This window comes from Myodes glareolus, chromosome 3, assembly GCF_982192425.1.
Source record: "Myodes glareolus chromosome 3, mMyoGla1.1, whole genome shotgun sequence".
Lineage (NCBI taxonomy): Eukaryota > Metazoa > Chordata > Mammalia > Rodentia > Cricetidae > Myodes > Myodes glareolus.
This window is the reverse complement of record NC_142028.1, coordinates 21,764,903-21,789,282: the sequence shown is the minus strand read 5'-3', so window position 1 is coordinate 21,789,282 and position 24,380 is coordinate 21,764,903. Positions and strand designations below refer to the sequence as shown.

The 24,380-nt window shown below is 39.4% G+C and overlaps 1 protein-coding gene across 6 annotated transcripts; it reads right to left on the bottom strand.

The window, feature by feature from the left end:
• Positions 1–19,717, bottom strand: LOC125399083 (C-type lectin domain family 2 member F-like). Of its 6 annotated transcripts, none has more exons than XR_007231607.3 (6): positions 19,369–19,717; positions 18,794–18,880; positions 14,284–14,471; positions 13,542–13,651; positions 1,426–1,542; positions 1–176 (listed from the first exon to the last, which is right to left on the bottom strand). XR_007231607.3 is itself a non-coding variant. In XM_048432313.3 (6 exons), the coding sequence occupies exons 1-6, from the start codon at positions 19,436–19,438 to the stop codon at positions 153–155; spliced, it is 594 nt and encodes a 197-aa protein (XP_048288270.1). In that variant the 5' UTR covers positions 19,439–19,717; the 3' UTR covers positions 1–152. The 6 variants fall into 6 exon arrangements, 5 of the variants coding, with proteins under 5 accessions (XP_048288270.1, XP_085543348.1, XP_085543347.1 ...); XM_048432313.3 differs by lacking the exon at positions 1,426–1,542 and adding an exon at positions 3,967–4,081; XM_085687221.2 differs by lacking the exon at positions 1–176 and adding an exon at positions 3,967–4,081 and having other exon boundaries at positions 1,431–1,542.
• Positions 19,718–24,380: the final 4,663 nt, after the last annotated feature.

Genomic DNA, 24,380 nt, shown 5'->3' with positions numbered 1-24,380 from the left:
TCAGTTCTCTAACCTCCGTTCTTTATTTTATGTGTTGAGGTTTTATTTTTGGAGATCAGAAAACAACATTCCAAGAGTCTGTCCACTTCTATCATGTGGTTCCTGGGAATAAGGTCTTAAACGCAGGTCATGAGGCTTGGTAGCAAGTTCCTTTATCCACTGAGCCATCTTGTGGCCTAGAAATAAAAAAAAGAAAAAAGAAAAAGAAAACTAAACAACACAAGTCTCATAAATGAAAGGGAACATCATTCATTAGTAAAACTGAAAGAAGTTTCATAAGATAGAATTGCATCTGAGGAATGAGGCAAGAGACAGAAACAGATAACAAACCTAAATAAATCTATTAGGTTTACAATCATTCTAAAGAAGGAAAAAAATAGTCTTAGTGTCGTAAAATTAGTGATTAACTATGATCAGAGTCTCATTTTTGAAAACATCATCCAGGTTGCTTGGCACAGGTGATTCAGAGAAAACTGTACTCGTCTTAGGTCACAGCAGAGATTCCTGACTTTGTTGCAGAAAAGAATTTCAGAGGATTCAACTATGAAACCTTTATGACGTTTATTAGAAAGACATTTTAAGATCAACTTAAAGCACAGAAGTTAATAGAGAGGTGCCCAGGCAAAGGGTAAAACATTCCCAAGTGTGAATGAGGGGAATCCAAGAGATAATCTGTAGGTATCATAGCAACAGACACACATGGCTTTAAAGATGAATACCAAAATTCTTCCTATAAATGAGAATGCAGGTTGGCTCCAGAGGTGCACTGGATAGGATCACAACAAGGGGAAGCTAGGGGTCACAAAGGTTCTTAAGGACTGACTAGACAACAAAAGTTTTAGAACAGGGACAAAAACCAGGCTATATTTAATGGTCATAGACTTTGTCTCATTGTCATTTTGGCATTCCTCTTTGAAAGCCCTGTGTAGAATGACATTGTCTGCATGAAAACAACCCCCGCAGACATTAACTGGACTGGCATTCTTGACAGTCAGCTGAGAAGCTTCTATCTGATTCTTTGAGGGAACACTTTCCCTTACCTTCACCTTCATTTTCCTATAAAGGAATAAGTCACAAAACAATCCCACACCAGTTTGGAATTATGATTAATAAAAGGATTATTTATTTAAAGGAAAAACTTACAGATCACCGTCCTAGACAACAGTCCTTTGCACGACCAGGAAAAGAGTCTGGTAGCCGGAAGCAGGGTCCGAAGCAAGAGAGGGAGGACAAGGCTACCTCTGCTTTTTCAAACCAAAGAGACCACGCACAAGTGGGCTGGCATCTTAAAGAGTATTGGCTGAAGGAGCAGAAGGAGCTCTCGCAGCACTCCTTGCCATTCTATCCTGTCTGAAAAGGCTTGGTACATAAGGGATGATAAAAGACCAGACACTTATGTTCTATCTAAACTTGAATGACATTTACCTCCAGAGCTTCCAGAAGTGTTAGTTAGCTAAGGCCTTTGTGGAACATCTTTATTTGCCCAATTCTGTCTTTCTCATCCACAGGTATTGGTTTTGCCTCCCCTTGCTAATTTGTATCCTGTATCAAATGCAAAACTTCATATCAAATGCAAACCTTTTTTATTTTCTGAGTAACTTGACCTGCAGTCAAGAAGAAATATTGAGACACAGATTAACAATGAAGTGTCACCTGTGACAGACTGATTCTTTGCATAATGATATAATCTTTACTTTCTGAGAGCAATACCAATGACTGCCACAGAGGGATGCAGAACTTTCCTCAACATAAACTCAATAGCATCTACTTCAGTTTCATGAATCTAGCATTTGGGAAATAAATGCCCTAGGTGTTTTCACTCTCCAATATTTACATGAAAATGATCAGTTTGTGTGAAATCTGCCAGATTTATAGGGACCACCAATGTCTCAGGCCAAAAAAAGCAAACAAATCTACTTAGTAAGGTGATCACCTGTAGATTTTAATTTATCTCATCAGCAACTCCATCTGCCCATTTTAAGGTAGCAACTTTGAACAGAGGAAGGATGTGATCTCATTGACAGCTTCTACTGACCATCGTTTGTACATTAACATTTTTCTCTTATAGAGAAATAACAAGAAATATCTAAAAGGGCAAATTTTGTAAGTCTAAATATAGTAAATATAGTAGTTAAAGTGTGTGTGTGTGTGTGTGTGTGTGTTTTGTTTATATTAAACAAATGACCAGCTTGACTAAGGGATGAACTGAGTTGAATGTGATTAAATAGTAAAATAAATGAGCATTTCATACCCAGAAGCACAATAGAGAAAACTCATACTAAGGTGATGACAAAACAGGAAGTATGTTTTTTTTGTTTTTCAGGATTAAATGCAGAAATCATTATTGTTCTATGTTTCACAACAAATATTTAAAAGATCCAACTATGAGAGATGAGACACTCAAACCACGCCCTTGCTATGTGTGATTTTAAGGGCAAACCTCACATGTAACTCATTTTATCTGCAAAGTCATTCAAAAGGATACAACCACACAAGGTTGTTACAAACCAATTATATAATAAACTATATTTCAACTAACATATATATATATATACATACATATATATTCCTTAAAAATTGGGATAACTTTTTCTATGCTGGTTTTCGAAAATTTGTCTTTTACTTTTCATTAAAGTTTCAGAGTTCATTTATGACCAAATGAGGATGTAAACCTTACCTCACGTGGCTGCTTCCGCTTCAGTTTCTTTTCATTTTACCACAAAACCTATGTCATTTATCAGAAGTTCATTTAAGTTCTTTTCTTAGAAACAAGAAATCACAAATTTGAAGGGTGTTTTAGGAGGTCTTATGCACTCGCAATCTCATCAAATATTCAGACATGCCTAAATGAGATAGTTTGCAATTCTAATCAAGGAATACTCTGGTACAAAGTAAATACAAATCCAGCAAATAATTGAAGTAATTTGAAAGAAGAAGAACGAGAGAATTCACAAGGAGTGTAACACAGACGTAAAGGTTCCTGACTGAAATCCTTGGGTAGTACTCAAGGCTCAGGCAGGCAGATTGTGTTGTGTTTGTGAGCAACTTGGGCTAGGTAGTTCCAGACTATCTTAGACTACATAATGAAACCCTGTCTCGGGGGTGGAGGGGGAAGCAACAGACAAATGGTGTGGGGTTGTTAGGCTGGAGAAATGACTCAGTTATCAAGAAAACTTGACTTCCTAGCACCCTTGTTGGGTAGCTCCCAATTGCCTGCAGCTTCAGCTCCAGGGGGAATTGATACGCTTGGCCGCTGTGGGCACCTGGACTCTCATGCACATTCTCGTATATGATCTATGAACATGTACATAATTTAAAATAATAAAAATCAGTCTAGGAAATTAGATTTACTGTATGTGTATCTTTCCTCTCCATACTAGAATGCTGAGTGTAGCCATGTTATTTGTTGTCATGGTGTAAAAATGTGGTCAGTGGTTTCATTTTTAATAGAATCTTCATTTCCATCTGAAACCTCATCATAATCACTGTTATCTCCATTTCTTTCATCATTTTGGTCTTGTGAGGCCCAAAATAATCAAGCACTAAGCTCCCCTTTGCTGCATTTTGGGCATTCTCTAGCTTTCTTTATCAAACTATTCCATACTTCTGTCAATCAGCTCTGAAATTTGATTGATATTGTCAAGTATAATCATAGAACTCACTCCACTTCAAAAGAACCCTAAGTTACATAACAGAGATGTGTAGAAAGAAGGAATAAGTATAATAAAATAGGTGATAGATAGATAGATAGATAGATAGATAGATAGATAGATAGATAGATAGATAGATAGATGACAGATAGATCAATGAGAGATGTATAGACAGACAGAAAGGTGGCTAGATTGATGATAAAACATGTAGAGGTTTTCAGTCATTTTTTAAAAAATATTTCAACAAACTTTTGAAAGGAGTATACAGACATAATTTTATCTAGTCTGGGATGTAGCTCAATGGTAGGGCACTTACATAGCCTTTTCCAATTTCTGGATACTCAGTACTGCCCACAAATGGGAATAAAACAACCCGGTTTGCTGGGTGCTTCTTTCTGAACATTGGGAGATCAGTCAAAGACACAGAGAACCTAAGAATACAAATGCAGTCACAGTTTGAGTGACAGTTTGGCAACTGTTTCACAAGTCAGTTGTGAATGAGCAAAAAAATAGCCACCATAGTAATAGTAGCCATAATTCTACTATTGATTGAGCTAAAGGGCATGCTCAACATTGTTTTCTTAGTAGATGTTGTGTAGTGATATTTTATTTGTATATTAATTAATAAAGATTTCCTGAAGACCAGAGAGTAAAACAGCCACACTGGCTGGTCAAATTTGCAAACCAGGCAGGGGTGGCATGCACCTTTAATTCCATTAGTCACACTAGTTAGCCATAGAAGCTTGGCAGTAATGGTGCATGCCTTTAATCCCAGCACTAGAAAATAATAAAAGACAGGAAGAGACAGGACTCACTCAACTCAGTCTTATTCTGTGTACTCATGGAGGAAGGATCACCATTTTGGTCTGAAGTAGAGGTAAGAGCCAGTGGCTGGCTGCTTTCCTTTTCTGATCTTCAGGTTGAACCCCAATATCTGTCTCTGCATTGTTATTATTCATGCTACATGTTGAATGGGAAAGAGGCTTTGTTTAGGACTAGGAATTCTTAGGCAAGACAGGAAGTATTATGTCTTAATACTTAAATACAAAATAAGAGCTTAGAAGCACTTATTTTGGCACAGTACTTAATAGATATTATTCAGGGGTTGGGCAGGGTAGAGCATGGTCTTAGTCCCAATATGTGGGAGACAGAGGAAGCATGAGTCGTTGAGAGTTCAAGACTAGTCTGGTTCAGACAGAAAGTTCCAGGACAGCCAGTGCTACACAGTGAGACCCTGTCTCAAAAACATAAGGAAACAAATAAACTAGATGCACCTAAGGACAACTGACTTTGATACCACAAGGTTGATACTTATTTTCAGTCATAAATGTGATATGCATGTTTGTTTGTGTAACACAACATTTAATAAAAAAGACAATTTTAAAAATATTGGACATTTAAAATTCATGTGTATGTGTGTTATGTACACACACACACACACAAAGACACACACACACACACACACACACACACACACACATGATGTGTGTGGAGACTAGAGGATACCTTACAGGATATGGCTCTTTATTTCCACCATGTGAGTTCCAAAAATCAAACTCAAGTGAAGTGGTCAGACTCAGAGACCTTACCTTTATTAGTAGAGCTACCTCACTGACCTCATCAAATATAAAATATTTTAGTAACTTTTGGAAGAGAAGATAATCTCCCAACCGTTAAAAAAAAATGAAACTTCCAGAGACATTTAGTACATAGTATGTGGCAGTCCTGATGCAAAGACCAGATCAATGAAAATGCCAAAATGAATTTATAGTTTCTTTATGCCTCAAGGACACAATTAGCCTAGTTTTCTGAATCCTCAAAGCCGGTGAATTAAGAACCACCACTTAATGACTTTGTGTTTTGAACATACATTGACAACCCCGGTGAGGTTATTGAAAGCTTTCTGACCTGCTGGTGCCCCCTCCTGGTCGTGTGAAGCATCAACAAGGAGCTATTTTTTTTTTTTTCAGAACTTCTGTGAGGAACAGCCAGCAAGCTTCTATAGCCCTCCCTGAAACCCTTCTCTTTCCCGATCTGGATACCTACATGGAATTCTAAACAAGTGCATGGAAGCTGAGAAATATTGAGAATATAAAAACAAGAGTTACAAATGCTTCTAGTTCATGTTTCTTAAACTACTATGATACAAGCATAAAATAGGTTCACTAAAATTAAGCCCTGAGGCATCACTTACTTCTGATTATGGTTTCATATACTTTCAATATCTGAAAAAATTCTAGGTATTAAGTTAATATTGAGAAGATCAACGCATGCAAGCAGAGTGAAATTAACATTCTCTACACACTCAGCAATTACAGCCATGCAGAAGAAGGCTTACATCGACAAACTGAAAGAAAGGCCTTGGTGATTTGTTTCTGAAATTTGCTCTTTCGCATGATGTGGTGGCATTTAACCATGGGTTTTGTCGGATATGGTGGCATATGCCTCGATACCATCACCTGGGAAGCTGAAGCAAGGGGTTTTTCATGAGTTTTATGACAGCGTGGGTTACAGCAATAGACGAAACAAAACATCTTTAACATACATGGTCATATGTTATTTTTGATTTTGTGTTATATGAAAACTATCCATTGGTTTTTTTATTATATTGGTTACTCATACATAAATAAAACACAGTGTCCTTTTGTTCACAAACCATGGTTGCATTGACAACAAAAGAACTTAGTTTTAAAAAGAAAGATTTTTTTTCATTTTATTTTTCAAGACAGGGTTTCTCTGAGTAGTCCTGTCTGATGAGTCGAAGCCTGCAACAGGAAAAGATGCTGAAAAAGGACATGCTTTGTCCTCCCTCAGACTATTCATCTTGAGCTATAGCATAATTCCTTCCACTTTGGGGAAAGTTGACATCTTAGTGACAAGTGGTCCTCAATGTGAGTCCTACTTCATTGGTTTTGGCTTCATTTATTTGTATGTGCAACATTTGGTGTTTACCATGCAGATTTTGTGCATGCATTGCTAATCGTGCCCCTAAATGTTTAGTTTTTGTTCCAGTGTAAAGTGTGTTATATATTTTGCTCTCCAGTTGTCTGTTGTTAGAAAGTAGAAACATAGTCGACTCTGATGAGTTCATAAGAGTTGGGAAAACTGTTCACTTGTCTGTGTTGACTGACTTCTTAGGTGTCTTAGGCATTCATGACCCCTGACACGAGGCCACTTTATTCACAACTAAAATTGTTTTCTTTCTCTCATCTGATTACAGAGACAGCTCTCACAATAAATGCTGGCTGCAAGACCAAAATTTTTGGAGAAAAGTATTCATTTTCTACCATTAACTATGGAGAGTCGGTGTAGAGTTTTGTTGATGATGTTTGGCAGTTTGGTGTAGTGGTGAGCTGTGGACAGGTCTGCTTTTCATCCCGCCCAGCACCCAAACAGCTTGCTTAGCCCCGGAAATAATAGCACACAAATTGTATTCATTTAAATATTGCCTGGCCCATTATCTCTAGAGAGTTAGTTACTGACTACCTCTCACATCTTGATTAACCCATTTCTAATAATCTGTGTAGCACCACGAGGTGGTCGCTTACCGGAAAAGATTCAGCATGTCTGACCTGGTGGCTGGCTCCATGGCATCTGCCTCATACCCTCTTCTCAGCATTCTGTTCTGTTTACTCCGCCTACCTAATTTTCTGCCCTATCAAGGGTCAAGGCAGTCTCTTTATTAACCAATGAAAATAACACATAGACAGAAAGCCCATCCACATCAGTTTGGAAAATTTCCTTGTATTCTGAGTTTTTTTTTAATTACCTGTTCTGATATTATTAAACATTACTGAACTTTTCAGAGTACCACATAATCTTTTTTTCTGTTTTTAATTTCATTTGTTTCTACTTCACCTCCATCCCTGTTGTCTTTTGCATTGGATTTAGTTTTTCCCACTTATTTTGGACACCTAGATCAGTCTAAGGTCTTTATTCCTCTCTGACATCAGTGACCCAATGCTTCTTTTCCTCTGTGCTAACCTCATTCTTCAGGGTGATGTTTTGCATTGATTCAACTACAAATACTTTGTGATTCTTCCATTATTAAGCATTGTGTTTAAAAGTAGTTTCACATTCTGCTTAGGTGTGGCTCTTCTAGGTATAATATACATTACTGGTCCCTTCCTATCTCTGTTCAACTCTGGACAAAAGTAGTATTTTAAGGATTTGAAATTGTTTGAAATTTGCTTTCTTTTGTAACCCAAATATGGTTGACTTGAATTTTTGTATGACCCTGAAAAAGTTAAGCTCTGCTATTGTTGAGTAGAACATTCTTTATCAAAGTTGGTTGATAATGTTATTCAATCTTCTTTTTCTAGCAATATATTAATTACTGAGAGAAGAAATTTAAAGTTCCCAGTTATGACTGTGTGTCTATCTTTCCTTTCAGTTCAGTTTTTATTTCATGTATTTATTTAAACTTTTAACAATTTTTATGTGTATGGGTGTTTTGCCTGCACGTATGTCTGTGGGGCATGTGCATGCTTGGTACCAGAGAAGACCAGAAGAGGGCATTAGATCCCCTGGAACTGAGGTTACTGGCTGTGAGCCACTATATGGGTACTGGAGGAATAGCCACTCTTAATGGCTGAGCTATCTCTCCAGTTGTTTCATATATTCTTATTCCTAATTTTGTGCATTCATATGCATGTTTGCATATGTGTGTCGATGCAGAGCATGTGGGTGAGGACATGTGAAAGCCAGAATTGATGTCAGTTTTCTTTCTGGATTGGACATATTCCATTCAAACTCCCTTGTTGAACCCAGAGTTTGCTAATTGAGCTATATAACTGCTCAGCTTTCTCTGGTGACTCCCCTTTCTCCACCTTCTGATCACTGGGATTGTAAGTCAGGTACCATGCCTTCCAGGCTTTTGTGTAGGTTCTGGGGATCTAAACTCAGGTTGCCACTTATATAGCAAGGACTTCATCCACTGAGCTTTGCCATAGTTTGTTTAGTGTATTTAAAAATCTCTTATTAGACTATAAAATCCTAATAATGTTCTGTTAATTAATTTACCTGTTTGTCATTTTATTTCTTTATGCACACTAATATTTAGTAATTCAACTGAAATCTGCCTTGCTATCTATTATTGTAGACATTCAAGTTTTATTTTATATCAGTTTTCATGCATGAATTCACGGACATGTATTATGTGTAAGCATTTATGAATACACTAATATATAGAAATATATAGGTATTAATCTATAGCATATGGGTATACACACATTTACATATACACATTATTTAGGGCACACATAAAAACACATGCTTTTGAATACATGAGGACAGAGTCCTGTATTAGTTGAACTCCTCTCCACATCTCTAGGAGTGGTTGTATTTGTAAAAACTGTAAAAATTAAAGCTTATATATTAAACACTAAATTATAGAAGATATGAAATTCTACATTGAACTTTCCCAAAACATTGCACATATTTTCAAAACAATAAAATTAAAACCTATTCTGTGACCCTAGTGCTATGGGAGGTCCTTCTGTCTATGTGTTGCTTTTATTGGTTAATGAATAAAGAACTACTTTGACCCTATGGCAGGGAAGAACAGAACTAGGTGCAGAAAGCTAGGCTGTATGCTGGGAGAAAGAAGGGAGGAGTCAGAGAGAAGCCATGTAGCTGCTGGAGACAGAGTTGGGAGCTTTAGCTGGTAAGCCATAGCCACATGGTGATACACAGATTTCTAGACATGGGATAAATTAAGATGTAAGAGTTAGTCAATAAGAGAGCTAGAGCTAATGGGCCAAGCATTGATTTAAATAATACAGTTTCTGTGTGATTATTTTGGGGCTAAGTGGCTGGGAACCAACAAGCGGCCTCCTTTGTTGGATACACCCTAGGATATTCCCTCAAACTTCTGAAACAGAAAGAAGAGTAACGAGAATTTATATAGCGGATTTATTACAAAGCTGTTTCACAGATGGAAAAACTACAGTTTTCCCTTTCTCTTGTTCAGAATATTGAATTTTTTAATGAAAAGATTATTACTGAAGTCATAGATGCACGTCAAAAATGGCCTTCTAATTCTACTTCTCACAATGAAGTAAGCTAGCTACCAAGCAATTGCTGTCAGGCTGTGGGTCATATACACGCAAAGATGAGGCAGGCTCAATTCCTTAATTAAGCCCAATGTTCAAATAGGTTACCTTATATAGTTCTTGAGAATTCTATTGGAAAACACTGATTAAAATCAGATAACTAGTCCTTCGCATTTGCCAATAATTAGTATGACAATGTAGACAAACAGTACTTGCTACCTTTTGGAATTGCCTATCTGCATACACTCACGTCTCCGTTGTTTTGGTTAACAAGCATAGCGACATGTGCTTGATATGTTCTGGGTGCTCAGGATATATGTATAGAGATAAAACAGCAGGAAGTCTCTGGATTCATTCTAGAAAGATGAATTAAAACTGAAAACTGAGTTAAAAACAATAAACAATATGACATTTTGCTGTGCAGCAAACTCTAATTAGAAAAAGAAAGAAAAATAGTGGTTATTGATAAGATAATATACCAAGGGCTACAATGTTGTCGGAATGACCATCACTGAGTTGGAACTGTAGTGAACTTCAGAGTGACAGGGAGAAGCATGCTGAGTATGAGAGAATATCATTCTGGCACGAGAGTGTCAAGATGCTAAGCATTATATACTATATATGCTAAGCATATATAAGGTTACCCTGTATAAAGGGTAGGAAAACAGTTATATCTTAAGAAGAGGGACAATGTAGTGAAAGATGGCTACAGACAACAGGCAAATTATGATTTGCCATTCTAAGCTTTCTGATTAGCACTTCAAGGAAAATGGTAATATGGAAAGTAATTCAGTGTTGTGTGATCCAATATATATGTGAGATCTGCTCTGAATACCATCACTGGAGTAAGTTTGGGAGTGGATGAAAGTCACCCACCTATCCTCCTGAGGGTCCCAACACTCCTTTTGGTGGTCTTCCTGGTTTCATGTCACATACATCGATTACCTTCTCCCCTTCTTCAGAGCTCTTCACCTTACCCATAGTCCCTTTTTGGGTCCATGCCCTGTACATCTCCGCACATGCATGTCCATATAACACAAACCCTAGGATCATATACGAGAAAAGACCTGTGGTAGTTGAAGAGATTTTTAATGATGACCAGTGTTAACCTCTTCTCCCTCTTTCCTCCAAGACCATTTCAATATTATCCAGAATCTGAGCGAAACAGCTGTGGGGATCCATGCAAATCTCTATGGATCTTTCGAGGTCACCAGGGTTCTTCTTTCATGTTTCTCTCTACTTCTGACTGCTCATGTTCAGCTCACAGTGACTCATGACAAAACTTGCCTCCTTTCACTCTTTCCGTAACGACGGCAACAACAAATCCAGGTTATTGTTAGTCCTTCAGTTTAGCAATTTGACTGAGTGTCTAGAGACCTGTTGAGAGGTGCTTGGTCTCCGGTGACAACACAAGGCTCCGGATCAGAATAGTTCCCCATTGTGCCTTCATTCACAGTTCCACATGAACCTTGTATTGAGGGCAAATGAAACACTTCTCAGCTCATCTCGTCTCACGGCTCTTCTTTCTCATTTATTCAGATTTCAGTGAATTTCAGACAAGCAGAGGATCTTTCTTTCTCTTTTCCTCTGCCCTCCCATGTGATCCACCATGAAGAATAAATTCCAAGCAAGGCCCTTCATTCCCATAGCCTCAAACACACCAATTTCAATGACTCAGCAGTACCATCTCAAACTTAGCTTTCTCTCTAGGCTTCTTAATAACTATTTTGTTGAAGATAAAATTTATATAAATGTTCATCAGTCAAATTAGATTTCAAAGAAATGTTGATGGGAAGAAAAACACATCACCATGGGTTTAACTCGTACAATATAAGACACTGTTCTGCTTCATTTTGTTTTGGACAAAAGAAACCTTCAAGGACACTGGCCTACTTTCATACAGATATAGTCTCTCAGGTCATCACAGTGGGTACTGTCTATGCCTCGTTTGTGCAGGAAGGCACAGTCTCCGTAATCATGGATTAGCTTCCTGGAACGAAACAAAGGGTAGGCCTCCTTATTTATCAGACTCAGCACAGCCTCATATGATGAAACTGAACTTCAGTGATCACAGTTCAAATGTACTCTGTGAAGAGGATGTTAAGTAAGCTCTTATTGTCCATTGCACTTAACCTCTGGACTCTGCTGGGGAGGTACTAAGTGAGTCCACCCCTCAGCAGCACAGCCAGACACTTCATGCTGCCAACAAGGAAAAAAACTATCATAATCCTTCAGAGAGGGGTCAGATTGTTCCATTTATGTTGGTGATGAGAATGACTAAAACAACAGATTAGGCATTTAGAGGTGGTGTCGGGAAGAGTGTAACTCGCATTTCGGGGAACATTTTTCATTTCCTGTTATAGGAATCCCATAAGTGGAATGCCTACTCCTCGGGGGTGCACAAGGTAACTGCATTTAAATATAAAGCTTTAAAAGGACTGATTAAGTAAGATAAAATCTTTTCTAAATTAATTAATGTTTTTGAAATTAGATTCTAGGCACATGACCATCCTTGGTTTAAAATGATGTCTTTTGGATAAACACTAATCCGATAATCTGAGTGTTTTTTCTTTTTCTTTTGCCATCTTGAGAGCAAACCCAGGTGCCCTTTGCATTACTCGGAAACTTGTCTACCACTGAACTACACTCCCCTACCCCATGTGCCTCTGATGCTCTCTGAAGTAGAAACGATTTAGGCCCTTCCTAGAGTGTGTACACAGGCTGAGCCACTGGAAGGCAGAATGAGATGTCAGGCACCTACTCACCAATGTACGAGGTCAAAAGAAACAGACCCTGACAATACCCTGACTGTGGACTTCTAGACTCCAGATCAGTTGCTTAATCTGCTCAGTCTGTGTCCTTTATTGTGGTGACCCCAGCAAAGTACCACACCAACTTTCACCAGCTCATACCTTTCCAACTCATACCTTTCCCTCAAATTCCTTTTAAATAGAAATGCATAACATCTTAAACTGTCGGTATTTTTTTTTTCAAGAAAACACCACAAGAATTGTGCTTTGTACTCAAAGTTAACTTGCATCATAGATTCCTTACATTGGTTTTCAAGTGAAAACCACAATTATTGGTTATATTGTTGCTTTCAAGTCACTGTGCATTTTCAACCTAAATATGTTATAAATAGAACAATCGTGGAAACTTCTCCTAGTTGAGGAAATTCTTTTGGTGAGGTACAAATTATTAATACTGCAGAGTGAGCACCTGCCATGAAAAAGGTATGCAGTGAGTGAAAGTTTGTGGTGCCTCTGTGAAAAACAGAATCATTCCACTCTGAAGTTAAGGAAAATTTAAATGTTTCCAGAACAAAAATAGGATCTAAGGATACCATTAATTCTTTAGACTCGGGACAGCAGAGAAGTTTTGGAATTTTCAATAAAAGGAAATTCAACATCTCTCTTCCCAATCTCTTCTCATCCATATTGTTAGGCCCCTGGTGGATAAGGACAATGTCGCCATCATTACATCTTCGGTTACTTACTCTTTACCAATGAGAAGTGACACACACACACACACACTCGAACATACACAGGCACACAAGCATAAACTGTGCTCAGGAAAGAGGTATACTGTCTAGACTTTTATCAAGTCTAGAATGAAAGGAAGATAGGCACGACCCAATTAAACACACAGAAATACACAGTGGCATGAGAGGGCAGATGCCTCCAAAAGACTACCAGTTAGCCTGAAGGTTCTCCTCAGCATCTGCTCAAGGGCCTGGCTAGGAAATGTAGTTAAAGAAACAGTAGATGGAGCTGTCTATAGAGTTAGAATTTTGACCATGATTTAGGATTAACACTAAATCAGTTTCACAAAGGCTTACGAATTATTGTATCTTGTTCCATCGGTCCAAAGCCAGAATTTTGTCAAATTTTGTTTGCTCAGTCCAATCCAATATGAAGAATGTTCCTTCACAAGGCTCATCAAACTTTCCTGTGATAAAGAAAACACTATCAGGAACATCATCTAGAAGTCTTTTTCTCAGTGTGTGAAAAGGTACTACCCTTGTCTGAGTCCTACATGCTCTTACCACAGGCCCTGCAGGGAGCCAAGTACCTAAAGCCCATCTTTATATTTGTTACAGGAAAGAGAATGAATCTGTTAAGACTGAAGCTAGAATGTGGCACTTTTGACCCTATTTCTGAAACACCTCCTTGTTTTTCCAGAAGTAAAAAATTAAAGTCTTTGTAAAGGCCTACAAGACCCTTGTGGTCACACCCATACTCATTCCTCCACTGAAGACAGGCTGATTGCCTGTCTATTTTCAGTTCCTTGACTATTCCAGGCATTTACCTATTTTAACCCTGTGCTGCAGGTGATTTATTTCCCCAAGGATTTTGTCCCTCAAATTCTTTGCTCAAATGTCATCATTTCAAGGAAATGTGACCTTTTCTCCAATCTTCCCTCTTGGAGAAGTGATAACCACTTTGACTGTATCTAACATGCTGTGTAATTTTCATATTTTCTGTATTTCTAACTGGCTGTCTTCCCTGCTGTGCTCCAACTTCCCCAAAGGCAAAAGACCTGTGTCTTAACTACTGGGCTTGTTCATTTGGAAATCTAACCAGTTCGTTCTTGTTGTTGAACTTAGCCAGGTTTGCATTTAAGTGTTGGCAGTTCTCCTGTGCGACGGGCCATGAGTTTTCATGTTGGAAAAGGAAGACACAGTTCTGGTTAATTTTATGCCAGGCCCTCGGGCATATCTTTGCTTCATCATCACACGTCTTATTTCTGATCATTCTTGAGACTCCAACTGAAATGAACACACGACACGAAGACACTATGAGAAAAGAAAGTCTGACTGTCATTACAAAAGAGTCTCCTATATTTCGCACTGATGAAAGGAATTCCACTTCCACATCCCATTTCAGTCAAATGGCTGAAATGACTTTTAAATGAGTTTACTTATTTGTTCTGTGATGAGAAGTCAACCAAGAGCACAACAGGAGAGAGAGAGAAAAAAAACTGGAGAATTAAGATCTCCATGTAACTTAAAATGGTAATGAGCAACTTCCAGAAACGTAAAATTCTCTGACAAATCTTTCTCTGGTATTTTCATACAACTGAAATTTATTTACTCATTCACAGCTCTTATAATTGGATATGGCACCTTAGATGTTTTTACCCCAAACTAATAGATTCCTCTTTAGTCATAATATCAAAGAGTTGGTCCTTTCCTATTGGCCTATCTGATACTTAGTTGTATCAGATATAACTTTGTCCTTTGTTCTAGGAAAAAAAAAATTCAGGAAGGGGAAAACACTGAAATTTAAGTTTTAAGCCATTTTCCATTTACTCCTTATCTCACAGCACTGGATATATGAATTTACTTGTATGTGACTAACCCTGAGAGAAAGTGTTTAAGGTATTTTTTACCCCAAGACTGGAAAAACAAATGACCGCCTCCTACTCAAGCTTATAAATGGGAGACTACTCATTTGGAAGCATTAACTAGCAGTAAGGTTCTATATACATAAAACCTGATGTGATAGCACAGTAAAAACACTCATTTCACTGAAATTACTTGGAAAAAATGACCAAATTATCATAAAACATTGGGTTCAAATATACAACTACTATCAAACAGTTGGCTTAAAACCCGAACTATCAGAAATGCAGTTTTATAATTCATCTGTTAGCTTATATTTTCTTCATTTGTACATCCAATCACAGCCAAACTGAGCACTTACCCTGTGTCAGACATTTATCTTTTTGTAGTTCTTGGAATACAAAAATAAATATACCATGAAAAAAATTGCTTTCATGTAAGTTGCATACCTGAAACCATATAATTTCTCATGAAGAGCATCCAGGTCAAGGGATATATATGACTGCACAACATTCAGGGTAGGGTTAGACACAGGTGATGCCTAGTAAAGACCTGAAGAAAGGTGGACTGGGGAGGTAAGTCTGCTTCCAGAGTAAGAACACATTTTTTCTAAGCAATGGGAAGAGTTGATGCAGAGGTCTGAGGTGAGCGTGTCTGGCTTGTTCACCAAATAATGAAGATGCCCACGTTCCTACAGACTGAGTGAAAGATTCAGTAGTACAGGACATCAGTAGTTCAGGATGACTAGGTGCCTTAAGGGCAGCATAGCCATTCATTAGCCTTTGCTATAAATGAATAAAAAACCGTGTAAAATTTCCAACAGATCTGATAATTTTTTAATTGTTAAAAATAAACTCTGTCCATATGGATACCACTAGTCATATATGATTATGGAACCTTGAAATGTGGCCAGTTCAAATCTAATTCACTTTTATTATAAAATCAAAGTAGGAAAAAAATAATGTAAAAATCTCATACTAGAAAGTGTATTATTATACAGTTGCATTAAGGCATCACAGGTAGAAGAGAGACAAACATCAGAGAAGAAAATGAGGTGCTGGCTGGTTAACTGGCAAGTGAATAGAGTTCACATTTGGCTCAATGAAAGGACAGTGGCAGTTTACTGATTATATTTGGAAAGTAGGAAAAAAAGGAATAAGAAATACATAAGGTTTTTGACTTTCATGTTAGAATATATTTACTGTTCCCTGTGATGAGGGGGACCATAGGTAAAAGAAAGTTATGAAGAGTTCAGGGTAAGGCCACAGCTCAGTTAATATACTGTTTGCCATTAAAGAAAGACTACCTGAACTCAATCTCCAGAAGCCACAGAAAAAGTTAGGTGTGGTGACACTCTCTTGTAATCCCAGCAGTGGAGAGACAGATTCCTGGGAGGAGTTGGCTAGCCAGCTAAACCTAACCTGAGCCCCAAGTCCTAGTGAGGGGTCCTTTTATCTAGAACAAGGTGAATGAGTCCTGAAGAAAGACATCCAAGGCTGACTTCTGGATTCTATGGGAACCTATACTCTTGTGCGCACACACACACACACACACACACACACACACACACACACACACACACACGGTGGGGGTGGAGGAGAGATATTTCAGCACGAACACTATTAAGTTTGAGATATTAGATAATCAAGTAGTTAGATTTTGTTTCTTAAATGATTGAATTCAAAAAGTGTCCCAGATTGAAGATATATTTATGTCATAAAATTTTGAGACCTGTTCAGAAGGCCAACAGGACAACAATGCTTCAAATACTAGGTGCACATGTGCAGGGGAAAAGGAGGAAAGAGTAAAGGAAATAATGTCAGTCGTAATGTAGGCAAGACACAAGCAGTAGGACTACTGACTTGAAGGCCAAATGAAATTATTTTTAGGAAGGGATTTTAGATGGTGTGAAGAACCAGAGGTTATCTTAGCTGATGCCAGCAAAAGGTGAAACACAGAAGTCAACAATGCACAGCTCTCTTCCCCATCCATCAGTGTTACAGCTTCCACTCACTCTTCTGTGATAGTCTATGAGCCTTGGGTGGGGAAAGGGTAGAATAGATGATTTATCCAGAGCTGAGTCCTCATATTTATTATACTTGGCAGTTCAACCAGTTACCTATGTCTGCATCAACCACTGCTTGCTTTGAAAAGATATTGTTCAATATCACATTAGTGAAAATTCCAACATGAGGTGGGGAGGCCTTCCCTCTGAGGCCCATCCTTGTTGGATTGCAAGTGGGCCCTTGCAGACAAGGGAGAGACTCACCTTTGGGGACATGGCTGCAAGAAGACTGTCCATATCTAGATATAGGCAGTGCTAATTGGATTGAGGATCCCTTCAATCAATTATCACAGCAACAAAAGGAAGAACATGAAATTGGAAGGAAGCTGCTGTGGATGGTACAAAGGAGATGGATATGGCCAAAATACATTGTATAATAGTATGAAATTTTCTAAGAGAAAAATAATTTTTAAAATGAATGTGGAAACCGGGAGAGATGGTTCAGAGGTTAAGAGCACGGACTGCTCTTTCAGCGGTCCTGAGTTCTATTCCCAGCAACCACATGGTGTCTCACAGCCTCTATAATGAGATTTGGTGCCATCTTCTGGCATAAAGGCATACACATGTTGTATACATAATAAATAAATAAATCTTTTAAAAAATAAAGTGAATGTGTATTGTTGTGAAGTAATATTGAACAGATGATGGCTACTAAGTAGTGGCACTGACTTTTTGGTAAACAATGACAGATTTCATGAGAAAAGAAGAAGCAGAAACCTAAAGTGAATTTAGTAGAAAGTTTGAAAAGCACGGGCACTGGGGTTCAATTCCACGGTAAGAGCCCATCCTTAGCACGAGAATTGTGTTCAAGGAAAAACTTAGCCGTCTGAGCTGCAGTTGTAGTCTGTTGGTAGATCATACATGCAGCCCCGGAGAAAGGAAGGACGGGTGGCTGAATGGAAAGGAGAAAGGCAGACAGGGAGCAGAGGAGGGGAGAGAAAACAAAAACACAGAAAAGATTTCAAGGAGGCTTCTGTATTAAGTAGCAAACATAAACAGCACTTATAGCAAGAATAGGGGCTAACGAGAATTTTTTTGTTTTTACTCCATTTGGGGGTAAGCTGTGACCTTCATTATGTCGCTGATAACGATGTAGTATGAACAACAATGGTATATGGGAGACAAAAGGACAGTGCTAGTGACCGAGTAAGACAATACAGGGTCTAGCGAAGAATCTGGACACCCCGCTGTCAGGAAAACCTCTTTGGTGGAGAAGGGAAGGATGTCTCCCACCATTGCTTCTGTTAGAATAAGGTTCCACACACTCACGGGTGGCAGTAATGGTTAACACACTCTGGAAATGCAGCACAACATAGTCTCACTTTGCTCTTTACCTCCACCGCCATTACAGCTGGCTTGATTTTCTGACATGAATATCGTACGTATAAGATCTTACCCTGGAGCACTCACCCAACTCTTGACTAAGGCTTTATCTGACAACCAGGGCTCACTTTCCTCTTGCTTCAAACTGAACAAACTTCCACCAAGTAATTACTTTACTCTGCCACAGCTGCTTGCTTGTGGTTGTCGCTGTCCAGTTAGAGGAGTGGGAGGGGAATAAAAGCCTTTCTAGGCATGAAGTCCCATTTTGGGATGAATCAGCAGTAATTGGGTGCAATGCATATTTATCCTAAAACTGTTTTTCTAGGAGGCAAATGGACGGTCGAAACTGATCACTTACATTTTCTAGGGAAACTGAAAAACCCCCAAAGAAGCACAACAACACCACCACATATCACGGTCCACACGGTCAGCAATTTCTTCGCATCTGCACATAAGGCAAACAGACAGGTCACTATTTACCAGAAAAAGACCAGCAAGTAAACAAAACCCCCATTTAAAAAAAAACCAAATTCTCTGTGTCTTATTTACAACTCAGTCTTTGCTCTATTTGGAAAAGGGGGAAAAGGTGCTCAGGAGTAGCTTTGCATCTAAGGGTCATTTCCAAGAACTGGGCGGTGTATTCTCCAGCAAGGTTTGTAGAACAAAAACCCAGTCCCCGCCTTCCCCAGAGGGTTTGGTTTCGTTTTGTGATTTTGTTTGTTTGTTGTAATGCAACATCTCTTTTTGCAGCTAGGGAAGGGCGGATCTGGTGGAAAGGTAGTGTTCCTTTTTCCTTTTAGTTTTTTGAGCCTTTGTTTTGTAGATGACGACAGCGATCGTTTTCATTTAAGGTCCACGTGCATACCCTCTGCCTCACAGGCTAAGCAAAGGCTGCCAGTCTTAGCCAGCAAACAAACCCTGTCATCTTCTTACCAAACTGTGTCCTATGACGCCCAGCTACATGGCTTGTCTGGGATGCTCTGTATAAATTTTCCACCATCATCTTGAAGGCGCTCCAGTGACTACCGGGGCAGAGAAATTTCTTAGGACAAAAGGAGAACTGATAATCATATCCGTTGTCAAACCTTTGGACTCTGAGGGCCAAGTTTCTCTGGGGTCAGGGACGGAGCAAGACTGATCGACAGATGATACAGCACCACTCCAGCCTGATGGTTTGGCACTGAAGCTGCGCTCGGATCCGGCGGGCCACAAGATCTCTCATTGGCCCTGTCCTCGCTCCTCTGAGAGAGTAACGGCAGCGGGACACACCCCAACGGTGTCTGCTAGCAGCCCGGGATTGGCTAGCAACCACCGCGGGTGGAGGGGGGGCAGGGAGAAGCTTGATTGGCATCCACTCAACCTTCTGCCATTCAGTCAGTAGATCATGGTTTGCCCTTCCCTGGACTTTGTATAATCTCCCCCAAATCTCAAATCTGATATATCTGTGTAACTTCGGGATTGTTTCAACTAACTGTAAATTGCACTCATTCTCTCGTGCATGTTTTGTTTTGTGTTTCAATATCTGTTTGTATTTTCAATTGTCATGTGGATTGTATAGTAAAATTTGGCAAAGCAAAACCATTGATTTTATTTGCTTTCATGGTAAATTAAGGCTTGTTTCCTACATAGGCACTATCCTCTGCAAAGAGACCTAGCATGATAGATTCCAGCATAAGATGGAATTAGTCCTCCAGATTTCAATAATTAATGGGGGAATTATAAATTTTGATGACTTTTAATTTCTCACTAAACATTGAAACTATTCATCGTATGTGTATTGGGGGATTTAAAAACTGCTACAAGGAGTATTTTAGGTCCTTCGTAATTAAAACATTAGAAACATGGAGAAGTCCCATGGTTTGTATGTGGTGGCACACACCTGTGATCCTATGCAGGAAGATTTACTATCTTAAGTTTGCTTTCCTGTTGCTGAGATGAAACAATCTGACCCAAAGCTACTCAGGGAAGGAAAGGGCTTATTCCACTCACACTTTCAGGCCACAGTCCGCGACTGAGGAAAGTCAGGGCAAAAACTCAGGCGGGAACATGGAGGAGAAACCTGGAGGTGGGAATCATGGAGGAATGCTGCTTACTGGTTAGCGCTTTGCTGGTTCACATGTTAGCACATGTTCGTTCATGTTCGACTGGCTTTCTTATACAGCCCTGGTCCATCTGCCTAGGGATGATATGACTCATGGTCAGTCGTTCAGACAAACTTTCACAGACAAGGTCATAGAGTTCCTTTCTGGCCAGCCCCTCAGCTGAGACCCCCAACAAATGACTATCGGCTGTGTGAAGTTGAAGCTGCTGAAGCTAAGATACTTGGTGATGGACTTCTAACTGTGAAAATTTACAGGTCTCCAAAAGATGAATGACAACACGTGGGGAAAACCTTCTACAGATGAGAAGATTGCTAGAAAACCTTCAAAAGCAAGGGGTGAGAGGAAGGGTTCTCCATAGCACAGGTCCACGCTTTCAGGTACATCCAGGTACATCACTCTCTCCCCAAGGAAAACTGAAAGACAAGGTAGTGACTAGCACATCTGATGACACTAGGTAAAAGGAAGCCAACAACCTACCTCCTCCTCTGTAGCTTTTCTGATAGAAGAAGGCAGAGTTTTTACATGGAAATTTACATTTATAAAGACAGTTTTTGCGCTGGGGTGGAGTCGCATGGGTTGGGTTGGGCGATGCCTCAGTTGGTGAAGTACTTGCCTTGCAAGCAAGAGGGCCAAAGTTTGATCCTCAGAACTCAAGTAAACAAAACCAGCTGTGGTGGCAGGATGCTTTTGTAATCCACGCACTAGGGAGGTGGAGATGAGCAGGTTGTGGGATCTTGCTGGCCAGCCAGCCAAGCTAAGCTGGTGAGTTGCAAGTCAATAAGAGGCCTTGTCTTAAAAGAAAAGGTGGGCGATTCAAGAGAAATGTTACTCATGGCTGTCATCTACTTTCTTTACCCACACGCATACATGTTCAGGCATACATGCACACATGCACACATACATGCTCACAAAGAAAAATACACTTGAGAGTGAGTTCAAATTATTCATGGGTGAAGGAATCTGGCTCTCTTTGTTGTTGTTTGTCTGTTTCTGGTGACAGAGTCTCCATCTAGCTGAGGTTGGCTGTCTTAGTTAGGTTTTCTATTACTGTGAAGAGACACTATGACCACAGCAACTCTTATAAAGAAAACATTTAATTGTGGTGGTGGCTTACAGTTCAGAGGTTCAGCTATCATCATGGTGGAGCATGATGACATGTAGACAGATGGTGCTGGAGAAACAGTTGAGAGTACTACATAGTGCAGGCAACAGGAAGTAGTCTGTGATATGAGACAGTATCTTGAGTATATGAGACCTCAAAGCCTGCCTCCACAGTGACACACTTCCTCCCACCAAACCACACCTACTGCAACAAGGTCACACCTCCTAATAGTGCCGCTCCCTTCGGTGGCCATTTTCTTTCAAATCACCACACAGGCCTTGAACTTATCTGCATTTTGCCTCAATTCTCTGAGTGCTAGGGTGGCAGCTGTGGGCCATGATACCCGGCCATGAACTACCACTCTTTCTGTTCTTATTTATCTCCCAAGCTGCGGGTTCTTTTGTGTGGTGATAATCCATTCAGAGGCTAGCAAAACCAAGTCCTTTGTGAGCATGGCTGAGAGCTACTGCTTAGCAGTTCTTTTTTCACCAAAATCTCAGTACGGTCATTTGGAAAAGACAAAAAGAAGCAGAAAATTACAAAAAAAAATATATCTCAATCTTACAAATGGCTTTCAAAAATAAAATGTTATCTTCTAGAGCTTTTTCCTTATTTGTTTCATAAGGAAATAATTTGTGATTACACTAAGCATCATCATACTACTATTTTAAGCCTTTATGTTAGTCATCTCCTATGCCTTCATTTGGTTAATGCTTTTCTACGATCATATTTTGAAACGAATTACTTCAGCAAGAATAGTTTTAGACACAAAGAAAAGACAGCTTGTTGTTGATAGCTACACTGTGTGAGATTTAGAATCCAGTTCCCTGGCAGAGCAGTTACTAAAAGTATGTGATGTAATGTTCTAACAGGGTCTGCAATATCTTGTGACAATGGTTAGAACTTGGTCTGGAGTAAAGTTGGTTGCCTGGAAACATCCAAAAGGTAGTGGCAGAGTTGGTGGTGCCTTCATCCCCATCATATCTCTAGTTCTTTCTGGAAAACATAGAGATGATTACAACTGTACCAAGTGTTCTGTTGTATAATGCACACACACATGTGTGTTGCTTTTATGTTGCTGTGGCAGCCTGAATTTAAAAGCTGGTTCTATGATGTTGCTTTTGGTAGGAAGCTTACTTTGCAGAAACCTTGCTAGTGGTGTTCTTCCTTACACTACGGAGTAGATCTTGAATGCCTGTGAAAGGCTTATGTGTTGTAGACTTAAGACCTCAGGGTGGCATTAGGGATAAGCAGGGGAATGTATGAAAGGCAGAGTACAGAGCTGGTAGGGTCCTTGGAAAGTTCTCTTGAAAGGGGATGACAGGGTTCCTATCCTTTTCACTTTTCTGCTTTTTGCCTTTGAGGTGGGTGGTTTTGCTTTACCGTAATCCTACTGTGAAGCTGTGCCTCACCCTCACACCCAAACTATGCTGCCATCCAGCCATCATCTGAAACCTCCAAAACCCTGATCAAAAAGGAACATTTTCTCCTTGTGCTCTGGATCAGCTGGCTTGGTCGCATTGTGCACTCAGCATCATGGGTAGTCAAGAAACAACTTCTCCCTAGTGGTCATTCTAGGCTCTTAGGTCCTGAAAGCTAGTGGACTTGGGCTGACGGACTCAGAGGCTTGTATAATAACTCCAAGCTTTGGGAACATGCTCCAGGCCTTAGGACCCAGAGACATGCAGTCATCAGTGCTTCGGTTAGAGTCTTAGTGTTTGGAACTCCTGTTGTCGGTAGCATGGGGCATCAACAGCCAGTGAAACCTTAACTCAAAGAAGTAGTAGGTGATGACTGCGGGCAACAGCGTGTAGCAGAGGCTAGTTTTGTAGCTCAGGCTGCAAGTGCTGAGACCTATTATTGCTAGTGATATAGTTCCTTGGCCTAGGGTATTTGGACCCTTGACCTTTAAGACACAGCAGCATTGGAAGTGATTGGGGAAAGGTTGGAATGTTACCAAAGTCCAGAGACAAATTATTTAGTGTATTTTAACTCCTTAAATAGCCACATATGTCACCTCTGTATATGACCTAAGGTCCCGTGATCATCCTTTACAGCATTTTGCAGTACACTAAAAGAATCCTAACTTGTCTTGGCCCTAAAATAAGAACGCCATCAGAGAGCATTTTAGGCCTTTAGATTTCCCCAAAGTTACTGGAATCTACCTACCTAATACGCTCACCTACTGTATTTGGAAAGTTTGTTGACTGATAGTTTTCTTTGTTCTGTTGCTTATAAAACATATAGGTTGTTGCCACATTGAAAAATGGGATTTGAGAGCAAGTGAAAAATATAGTTCAGGCCCATTTCTGACAGTAAAGGTATCCCCACTTCTGCTCTCTAGCTTGGAAACTAGACGCATGGTCACTCCACGTGTTGGAATCTTGCCTTTTCTGAGGACATTCCTGAGCCTTATTAAAGACCAGGTTAACCTCCAAGTCTACTTCTTTAAGATATAAATCCACCTTATTCTGGCAAAATTCAATCCTTTGAAAGTACAGACCTGAGATTATTGATAGCACAAAATAGAAAATCAAAGCAACGTTTAACTCACAATTGATAGAGCTAAACAAAAGCTCTAAAACCTTGTCTTTAAGGTTTGTCTTTATGTAAGAGCTGTGATTATTTCATATCATGTTGGCTTGTAGGTGGTCGCTTACATAAATTGAGTTGTTAAGTTAACCTACATTCATTTATGACTGTAGGAAAACTAGAATTTTAAAGGAACAATGAAACAAAGC

Coding starts and splice junctions, on each gene's coding strand:
- LOC125399083 (XM_048432313.3), bottom strand. CDS start 19,438: ATGATGGTGGAAAATTTATACAGAGCATCCCAGACAAGCCATGTAGCT. Junction 14,472..18,793: donor TTTCAGTTTCCCTAGAAAAT/GTAAGTGATCAG, acceptor TGTTCATTTCAG/TTGGAGTCTCAAGAATGATC. Junction 13,652..14,283: donor TCAACAACAAGAACGAACTG/GTTAGATTTCCA, acceptor TCTTTATCACAG/GAAAGTTTGATGAGCCTTGT.